Source organism: Hibiscus syriacus, unplaced genomic scaffold (assembly GCF_006381635.1).
Source record: "Hibiscus syriacus cultivar Baekdansim isolate YM2019G1 unplaced genomic scaffold, ASM638163v2 tig00111582_pilon, whole genome shotgun sequence".
Classification (NCBI taxonomy): Eukaryota; Viridiplantae; Streptophyta; class Magnoliopsida; order Malvales; family Malvaceae; genus Hibiscus; species Hibiscus syriacus.
This window is the reverse complement of record NW_024063126.1, coordinates 1,119,414-1,129,941: the sequence shown is the minus strand read 5'-3', so window position 1 is coordinate 1,129,941 and position 10,528 is coordinate 1,119,414. Positions and strand designations below refer to the sequence as shown.

Here is a 10,528-nt window from a genome sequence, read left to right as displayed (position 1 = left end):
CCTGACCCAAATGATGGCGACTCCCAAAACATTTAAAAAAACCATTTATTCACATCACCTTTCCCGCCAAGAAAAAATTATTACCCGGGCGAAAACCGGTTACGACAGGTTTTATTATCTTGACGGAATTTTTGGTCAATTTTATCGTTACTTGACATATATTATTTGTTAGAGATAATTCCACAGAAGGCCCCAAACTATGACCTCTATTTTAAATTGATCTTTATATTTTAAAATGTTTTATACTAGTCTTCAAACTATAACACCATTCTAAATTGGGCTTCGAATTTATAAACTTACCAGAAAATTAGTAAAATTGTCGCAGCTTGATTTCCTCGTAAAACTTCAAAGAAATTGCAACAAGTCACGACAGAAAAGTGTGTACACCCTTGATTCTCTCACACTGACAGACTTCGATTATGATACATACAAGAGTCTAGAAATCATGAAACCAACAAAATTTGTTTTATTAGCATCAAAAAATGGTAATTACATAAGTATATGCAGGTTACATTAAATGGAGAAAGAAACAAAAATACCTCACATCTCTGATAAAAGATTGCTCATCTTCCGAAGCTCCTTGAGAGATGTAATGGCTGTAACTTGTTCTTTTCCAACTAGGATGTTTCTAGATGAATTGTCCAATGATCCTACTTGACCTTGATTTTGCTGGAAAACTGACTCCAGAACCTGCCAATCAAAACACGACCATTCAGTGATTCTAAATAAAGAAATCACCAAGCTTCATATAACTAATGTTTCGGGTTTGTGTTTCTTTAGATTCCATTTTCTTTAGATTCTATCCTCAGACTGTTCTATTCACCTGTTAATATTTTCCTTCAACGGTTTAAAGATTGGAATGGAACAGTTAAAATCACCAGAATATTACCTGGATGTGTTCGAGCATAGCCTGCCCAAGATTCTTCAATGTTCCCATCATATTCTGGTCCATAGTATCCCCTTTGCCGGTGGGATGCGAGTTACAAGAAGTACCGGCAACAGATGAGTCTGCTGTACTGCACTTGCTGTCATGAACTGGAGGTTTTGCAGCCTCATTGATACCTCCATGTTTATCGGATGTCTCCTCGTTGACATTGCTTCGTCCATACTTTCGAAACCACTGGAATTTACCTGAAAGATTCCTTCTCTCTTTCGTAGATGAGGTCTTCCCTGAAGATTCATTCTCATGCAGAGGACTATGAGAGACATCATCGGAAGGAAGGGAAACTCGATGCGGTAAATCTCCTGGGCTTCTCCCCCGGGGATCACCATTATCATCTACGGATAAATTTGATGCAGGACTACTCTTTTCGGAGTAAATTTCATGGTCATTAATGCTACAACCAGGAGGGATTGGAGGGTCAGGAAAAAAAGATTTCTCTTCACTTACAACAGCTCCACTTCCATTCTCGCATCTATCATCTATCGTGGCAATAGACCCTTTGTTAGCAGAATTTTGTCCTTCCCCCTGAACCTCTACAGAATGATGGTCCTCTAAATTAGAATCCTCGAAACAACCTCCGTTTTCAGCAACATCCTCCAAGCCGAGCTGCTTAGTCAAATCTTCAAGCAGACAACGCCTAATAGAATGATGCTCCTTTTTGCATTTTTCATTTCTTGCAGGTGATGGGGCAGATTCAGTTCTACTTAGGCGAAACTTTATTCTTTCAACCCATCTCTTTTTCCCACTTGGAGGATGCTTCCCTAAACTATTTTGCCTTAGTTCCTCTGCCTTGTGCTGTACTCTCCACTTTTCTTCCCAGTATCTGTCAGGCAGCAGGCTTCGATTGTTTTTTAGAGATCCTAAGCCAGATGGAACATTGAGACTGTTCGTTGGCGATTTTTTGCACTTATAAACTCCACCAAATGCAGACGAAAACGGCGCTTTGTTAGATTCCAATGCAAGAATTTGCAGTGACTTTGCCTTCTCCATAAGTTTTTTCAGATTTATACTCTCCGGAAATTTCAAGAGTCTCTGAAGACAAGAAGTTGCAGTTTCAGTGGCAAGCAAGGAAGATCTCAGAGAAAGTATCATAGAGACTGCCATAGCAGCAATTAATCCTCCACGGAATGAATCCTCTAGTTTAAAACTGAAATAGTCACTGTCCTTAGAAACTTTATTAAGTGGGCTATTATCTTCTGAGAAAATCTCATCCCATATAACTAAGAGATTTTGAAGTGAAAATTCCCGTCCAAATAAAACCCGCAACCATCGAAGTGCAAAATACTGTGGTTCAACACCAAGCTCAACAAGATGAGTATGCAGAGAAGAATCGACGATTGACAGTAAATGATATAGTGCAGCTGAGGCTTCAATGACAGGGGGCAAGCCACTTTGGAACTCAGCTGCAGGAGAGGAAGCAAAAAAATCTGCCATAGCAACTGAACCTCGTGCACCAGTCATCAGAGCATCAAACATACAGTAGGCATCATGTTCCATAAATTTCTCAGACAAGACAATACCAAGTTCACCTTCAGCTCCATAAGCATCACTTAGCAAGACAATGGCCTGTATCTCGGGATCAAGATCATTAAGACTGCAAACTTTCTTTGCGTTTCCTTGAGATCCAATCTCATCTTCCAAAGAATCTGAAAACTTTTTAAAATCAAAATTGTAAGCGTCACCATTTTCTTCAAATGGGAATCCATCAAATTTTTCAATAAACTGGTCTTCATATAGCTTCCGCACTTCTGAGAGACTCTCAATGTCAATATGAAGAACATACATAAGAGGAGCCAAGAGTTCATGCATTCCTACAAATACAAAAAGAAAGAGAAACAGATAAAGAGACAGCTTGATGCCTCACATATTAATAATAGTAAAGAGTTAAAAGTTAGTAAACCCAGGATATCGTGTTCCAAATGCAGTGATTTTCCATTGCCTTTGCCTACTACAAAATAAATTTGAATTACCAACTCCTACCAGCCTTCACCAAACATAACCACAACCATAAAACTATGTCTTAAACATTAGGATTCAAACCCTTGAAAACACAGTCAATATTTAGTATTGCAAGCATTGCTCCTTTCATTATTCAAAATATACAATGAGGTAACATGAAAAAAATAACACGTGTGCAAAGCGGTTAACAAAATACCTTGTCTATAACTGCACTCCGGGTGTCTAAGGCACCACAGTAACAATATTCGTCTCAGCATTCCCTGGCAACCAGGCGTCAGGAAGTAGCTTTCGTGCTCCGGATATAATCGTGATAAATCCTGGTTAACCATTTTTTCCATTTCAGCATTCCGAAAGAATCGACTCCAGGTGCTGTCTGCATGAAGAATTAGTTATTGGCTTAAATATAGATCAAATGAAAAAAAAACCTAAAATCATAAAACAGGGTGAAACCACAATAAATTTTCTCATAGAACAATATCCCAATCCATTTAGGCCGGTCTAATTTTTCACCGAAAAAAAAGTTGCAATTCATGACTTGAAAAACAACCAATCAGGATAGGGCATAATAAGAGGAAAAAAAAAGATTTGCCTCCTTTTTATGCAGCTGAGACTGAACCAATAAACACTGTCCACACAAATTCAGCATCCATCAAGATAAGACAACAAGGTACAAACAATAGTACTAGATCAAACAAAAACTGATGGATCAACAATGCAACTATCTAACCACTAGTGAACGAAAAATCAAAGAAATGCAACAAAATAAAGCAGAGAAATTACAATTACCTGGGTTTTGTGAGAGTGGATTATCCATAACAGGATTGGGGGGATTGCTTGCTCCATTCTTGGGAACGTGTGGATCCACTAGCAGTTGCCTTCTCAAACCAGCATATCTGAATTCCCATAAAATCAGAGGTTTGAGGCTACAGCAGCTAGTTTTTAATTTCAAAAAATGTAAAACATATTTAAAATTATAGAAATCATATAAAAAAGGATCGAGCTTTGGTAATATGTACAATAAAAAGAAGCTCAAAATTATAATTCCTCACTCTGGTGCTAAATTTTTCTTATTTAAAAAATGAAAAATAAAGGAAAAGATGAAAGGGTAACCTTCTGCGAGAATCAGCTGTTACCCTTCGAAGATCATCAATTGAAGATGAACGAGGTAAAATTCCGAGATTGATACGCCACTGGACGCCTCTAAGACTAGCAAAAGTAGGACTTTCAGACGGAGCAACTCCGGAAGACGACGGCGCTTCTTCCTTTGCAATGTCTTTGCTCATTTCTTGCGATCAAAAACACAAAACAATTAGACAAAAAAGAGAAACCGTTTACACCTGGATTTGGGAGACCAAAATCATTGAAACAAAAAATGAATTGTTTTCTTGGAGCAATAACCAGCATTTGAATGACCAATTTCTTTCTCTTTTCCCCATTTTAGAGAGGAAAAGAAAAAAAAATAATTGAAAAGTGGGACATGAAATAGCAAGTTTGTTTGTTTATTACTTTACTTGTTAACCAACGCAAAGTCCCCTCGTTAAATCTAAGTTCTATTTATTTATTTGAGTAGATTACGTTTTTCATCACTTAATTTTAATTATATTCTTGCTTTGGTTATTTAACTTTCAAAATTTTCAATTTAATCATTTAATTTTTAAATTATATTATTTTTTTATCAATTGAACGTTAAATAAAAAATAACAGTGTCGTCACTTGTTTTTCTTGGTGGCATGGCTCTTATTCTACTTATATGGAAGTTTTCTCATTTTATTTTTATTTTATTATCTTTCCAATAACTTTAAAATTTTTAGAGTTTTATTTTTATTTAATATCTTCAATTATTTTGTCATTTTTTTTATATTTTTTAACATGAAATGTTGGCACTTTATTCCACAAGAAAAATAAAGCAATACGTGGGAAAACCAAAGGCTTACAACAGTCTGGGAAAACAAAACAAACAAGAAAGAAGCTAAAGGGTTCTAGCTACAAGCGATTAAAGCAAAATAAAAAGAGAAAAGAGAGCCCTCTCACAGAGGGCAAGCAAACGAACGACATTTCACTCTCCTACAAGTCACGGAAGATAAAATGATGAAAGTTCCGCGCAGGAAGAGAAAAGAAGAATAGAAATCGATCCTTAACCAAGCACAACTAACGTGGAAAGGGATTAAGGGGGTCTAGCCATCGACAGTCCTCCACGGCTAACATCTCTACCCCCTTAGGCGCTTCCTCAATCCAGTACTGATCAACATCTCCAAGTGAAACCTCTGACGCCAGAAAGTGCGCCACTCGGTTACCATCTCTAGGTATGAAACGGAAGGAACAAGCATGCAAACTCCTTGCTTGACCTCGAATCTCAGCAATGATCGCCCCGATTTCTGAAAATTCGATGACTCAGAGGAAAGCTTCTTGATGACAGTCTTGGAGTCTCCTTTAATCAGCACTAGACAGAAGACCATAACCTGAGCAAAAGTAATGGCATGCAACACAGCTGTGGCTTCAACTCCAAACGCTGAGGTAAGGTGCTTCATTTTCTTTATGCATGCTCCCATTAGTAAGCCCATTGAGTTTCCAGCAAAAATCCCTGACCATCTATTCTATTGTGATTGCGAGAAACTTGCATCTGTGTTAATTTTAATGATATCAACCGGTAGGAGAGACATCCGAACTGAGATGGTGCAAGAAGGGCCACGAATACAAGCATTTGCCAGAGCATAATCGTGACATTGAGCCCAAATAAGCGTAAATAACTCCTCAGGTCTGGTCACTTTCCTCACATGGCAGTATCTATTTCTAGCATACCAAATACTCCAAATTCCCATGACTATTTTTGTTCTTCGCTCAATGTTATGCTGCATAATCAACCAATTAAACCAATCATTAAAGTCATAACCAGAAATTTGCATGGGCCACTGTATGTGAAGTAAATTCCAAATAGAAGCAGCGAAATGGCAATCACGAATGGTGTGAGCACTCGTCTCCACGTAAATATTACAAAGCAGACATAACGAGTCATTGATCAATCTTCTATTGAATAATTTGTATTTCGTGGGGATGAAATTTTGTAGAAATCTCCACACTTGCAATCTGATTTTTCTTTGGCACACGCAATCCCACAACTGCGAATACACGTACCTAGTAGCAACAGAAACATTATTCGATGAAAGTAACAATTTATAACCACTTCTAACTCTGTAAACACCACTACTATCTTTGCACCAAACCCGACAATCTAAATTACAAAAAACTGTAAGTGGTATACTGAGAATACTCTGCGCCTCTTTCTCGCTAGATAAAGTAGAAATACGAGCTACATCCCATTCATGATTATGATCATTAATTAGGTCCGAAACACACTTGACATTTGCCGCCCATGGAGAAGCAATCTGTCTCAATTCAAAGCCCGGTAACCAGTAGTCATTTCAAATATAAATGGAGGTACATGTTCCCACTAGCTATTTAAGTCCCAACTCCAACAACCCTCTAGTACTCCAGATACTGCCATATGTATGACGACTGAGAACCAAGACGAGCGGACAGAAAATCAATGTGAGTAAAATATTTTGCCTTAAGTATACGACTAACCAATGAGCTAGGATTATGAATTAACCGTCAACCTTATTTTGCAAGTAGAGCGACGTTGAACTTTGCCATATCCCGAAACCTCAAGCCCCCCAAAAGTCTTTGTTGAACTATATTTTGATATAACAAATTAAGGAAAAATATTTTTTGACTTGATGAATTTATTCAAAGTTTTCAAAAATTTTAAAAATAATTCAAAGTCCATTAAAATTAAATTTGAGCACAAAATTGATTTTCATGTATGTAGTACCGATATTGTTCTTATAGTATCGATACTATATGAACAATACTGATATTGTTCATGTGGTACAAATACAAAAGGTAAGAGAAGTATCGATACTCTCAAGGTAATATCGATACTACCAGCATTACTCAAATTCCATAATGTAAAAATGGTACTGATACCCAAAGGGGTACCGATACTACTTTACATAGTAGTATCGATACCATAGGCTTAGTATCGATACCGTTAGGCCAAACGGCTAGTAACTGCTAGTTTTATTTAAAAATGACAAAGGTAGTACCTATACTCCCTATAGGAGTACTGATACCCTATATACTGGACAATTTATTTTGTAGAGAAAACATCCCCAATGGCTAGAAACGACCACCAACTCATTCCAACATATAAATACAAGTTCAAGACACTTGAAGAAAGTTTAGAACACCTATCCAAGCAATCAAACACAAGAGAAGAGCTTTTTATTATTTATTCCTATTGGCTTGTAAATATTTTGTTCTAATGAGCTTTATTTTGTAAACACCCTACCTTGTAGAGGTTTTATTGTTTACTTCTTTTTACCATTTTTTAAAGGGGATTAGTTCTAGTTTAGCCAAGTGAAAAACTAGGGAGTTTGTAAATGTTACTATTGATCATTGAAAAAGAAAGAACAAATTAGTGGATTTGTTGGAAAATGCTTAGTGAGGAGCTAAGGTAGAGGAGGTAGACTTAGTTGAGAAGTCGAACCACTATAAATCGCTATGCAAAATTGTCTATCATTTCTTTCTCCTTACTCCCTAAACAATATTGCCAATTCACCCCCTTGTACATATTTTTTCGGTTGTTCAATTGAGCCTCTTCGATCCTAACAATTGGTATCATAGCTTAACTCATTAGAAGGTTTAACCACCTTGAGACGATCCTTGAAGAAGTTCTACCAATTCCCGAAGCAACCGAGAAGATGACTTCCACATCCAGCTCGTTCTACATGGAAGACTCACAATCGATCAACAAGCCTCCACATTTCAATGGAGCAAATTACTGTCATTGGAAGAAAGTAATGAAGTTATTTATCTAATCCAATGATCTTGATGCATGGGAGATGCTCGAGAATGGATACTCTTCTCCAACGAAAAATACGAAGAAGTGGAGTGACCAAGAATGGAATAAATCTCAACAAAATGCCAAGGTTCTGCACATTGTTTTGTGCATTTGGTCCCGAAAGGAGTTTCTTCTTGCTCGAATGCCAAGGAGCTTTGGAATAAGCTCGAGGAAATCTATGGAGACAATAAAGAATAACCAACAAAGGTGGTGTCTCTAATGGCTCATGAAGAGTCCAAGGGATCTTCTAACTTAAATGAATTAAATTCACATTCTTTTGATGAGTTAAAAGATGCTTATAATGAGTTGTATTTGGAATTTGGGACCATGAATTCCAAATATAAGAAATTAATTTCAAAATATAAAGTTGAAAATGATTTGATTTTGAAAGCCAAAGTTGATTTTGAAAATCAAAATGAAACTTTGAAAAATTATTTAGAAATTTCAAAAGTCAAAATCAATGATTTAGAAAAAGAAAATTTTGATTTGAAAGTTAAACTTGAAAGCTTAACAAAAGAAAAATAATTAATTTCTAAAAACAACTTATTATGTTTAAAAATGGCAAAATGCTCACATTGCAATTTTCATGATCACATGGAACATGCTTGTCCTATAAAGAAAAGAAAATCTTTCAAAATTAGACAAGTATGGGTTCCAAAGGGAACAAGGGGCATTGAAACTAACGTCCAAGGATCCAAAACAATTTGGATACCAATATCTACTTAATGTCTCTTGTATGTGTGTGGGAGCAATGATAATGAAAATGAAGATATTCAAATGCTCTAGGAACACTTGAAAAGGAATGTGTAACCTCTAAGCTTAATGTTTTTTTTATTATTTGGTTGCTCATTTAGTTAAGCATGCATGAGTTTTGATCTTATATGATTATGCATTGTTTTTCATCTCATGTATGTTGAAAAAGTTTTATGATGAACATTTTAAAGTTTTAATTATTTTTCATGATTTTTAGTTCATCGTAATGAATTTTGGTCAAAATTGGTTTTAAATGCAAATGATATATCTCTAACAATTGATATCAAATTTTTAAAATGCTTTGATTTTACAAATTTTAATTTTTGACCTAAATTTAAATGTTTATGCATGTGGTTTAAAATGCAAATGATATCTCTCTAACAATTGATATCAAAATTTTTGAATGCATAACATTTTTGGATAGTTTTATGCACATGAACTTAATTTCAACAATTGGTATGTATAAAGTTTATTATACTTGGATATATTGAATTTCATGTGCTACTAACATATTTGTTATTCTTTGTGAAATTCAATTTAATTTGTTTAAGTGTCAAGCTTTTAAAGTTAATTTTTTGTTTGGAATGCAATTTTTAGGAGGAGCTTTTGATTTTTAAATGATTTTATGATAAAATTTATCAGTTACTCTCCAATGTTTTTTGAACTTTAAAATTGAATTATTTTTTATATAACAAAAATGAGAGAAGTATGAGTTTGAAAAATTCAATTTTTCAATGAAAAAAAGGAGCTGAACATTTTCCAACAATTTGTATATTTTTCATTAAATATTTTATTAAGAGGGAGTTTTGCCAAAAATAATTTTTCAAATGTTTTGTTATATCAAAAAAGGAAGATTGTTAAACTATATTTTGATATAACAAATTAAGGAAAAATGTTTTTGGACTTGAATTGAATTTATTCAAAGTTTTAAAAATAATTCAAAGCTATTAAAAGTAAATTTGAGCACAAAACAGATTTTCAAGTACGTAGCTGTTTTTATAGTATTGATAATATATGAACAGTATCGATATTGTTCACGTGGTACCGATATCAAAGGTAAAAGAAGTATCGATAATCTCAAGGTAGTATCGATATTACCATCATTTCTCAAATTCCAAAATGCAAAAATGGTACCGGTACCCAAAGAGGTACCGATAATACTTTACATAGTAGTATCGATATCATAAGCTTAGTATCGATACGTTAGGCCCAACGAATAGTTTTATTTAAAAATAACAAAGATAGTATCGATACTTCCTATAGGAGTACTGATACCCTCTTTACTGGGCAGTTTATTTTGCAGAGAAAACATCCCTAACGGCTCCAAATCACTCCGAACGGCTAGAAACGAATACAAACTCATTCAAACATATAAATACAAGTTCAAGTCACTTGAAGAAGGGTTAGAACACCTATCCAAGCAATCAAGCACAATAGAAAAACTTTTCACTATTTATTCATAATCTCTTGTAAATATTTTGTTCTTGTGATCTTTATTTTGTAAACACCTTGCCTTTTAGAGATTTTATTGTTTACTTATTTTTACCTTTTGTAAAATGGATTGGTTCTAGTTTAGCCAAGTGAAATGTTACTCTTGATCATTGAAAAAGAAATAAAAAATTAGTGGATTTGTTGGAAAATCCTTAGTGAAAAGCTAAGGTAGTGGAGGTAGACTTAATTAAGAAGTCGAACCACTATAAATCGCTGTGCAAAATTGTCTATCATTTCCTTATCCTTACTCCCTAAACAATCTTTGCCAGTTTACCCCCTTGTACATTTTTTCAGTTGTTTAATTGAGCCTCTTCGATCCTAACAGTCTTCAGTTGAAAAAGTCGATTCCACGTACACCAGTGAATACCCCGTCTCGTCTCTGATTTCTGCCACCAGAATTTCACCATAATACTCTTCATATCTTTGCACACACTTTTCGAAATGAGGAAACAATTCACAGCATAAAGGGAAGGGCTTGCAGG

At 35.1% G+C, this 10,528-nt stretch overlaps 1 protein-coding gene across 2 annotated transcripts; it reads right to left on the bottom strand.

Moving 5' to 3' along the window:
- Positions 1 to 261: 261 nt before the first annotated feature.
- Positions 262 to 4,349, bottom strand: LOC120165253. Of its 2 annotated transcripts, XM_039174810.1 has the most exons (6): positions 4,013 to 4,349; positions 3,689 to 3,795; positions 3,099 to 3,275; positions 890 to 2,754; positions 540 to 690; positions 262 to 436 (listed from the first exon to the last, which is right to left on the bottom strand). In XM_039174810.1, the coding sequence occupies exons 1-5, from the start codon at positions 4,183 to 4,185 to the stop codon at positions 541 to 543; spliced, it is 2,472 nt and encodes an 823-aa protein (XP_039030741.1). In that variant the 5' UTR covers positions 4,186 to 4,349; the 3' UTR covers positions 262 to 436; position 540. The 2 variants fall into 2 exon arrangements, with proteins under 2 accessions (XP_039030741.1, XP_039030740.1); XM_039174809.1 differs by lacking the exon at positions 262 to 436 and having other exon boundaries at positions 445 to 690.
- Positions 4,350 to 10,528: the final 6,179 nt, after the last annotated feature.

What these genes read in the sequence shown, in the direction of transcription:
- LOC120165253 (XM_039174810.1), bottom strand. Translation starts at nt 4,185, where the DNA reads ATGAGCAAAGACATTGCAAAGGAAGAAGCGCCGTCGTCTTCCGGAGTT. An exon ending in ACAGCTGATTCTCGCAGAAG is followed by an intron (nt 3,796 to 4,012) that starts GTTACCCTTTCA and finishes ATGGGAATTCAG; the next exon opens with ATATGCTGGTTTGAGAAGGC. An exon ending in CTATGCTCGAACACATCCAG is followed by an intron (nt 691 to 889) that starts GTAATATTCTGG and finishes TTTGATTGGCAG; the next exon opens with GTTCTGGAGTCAGTTTTCCA.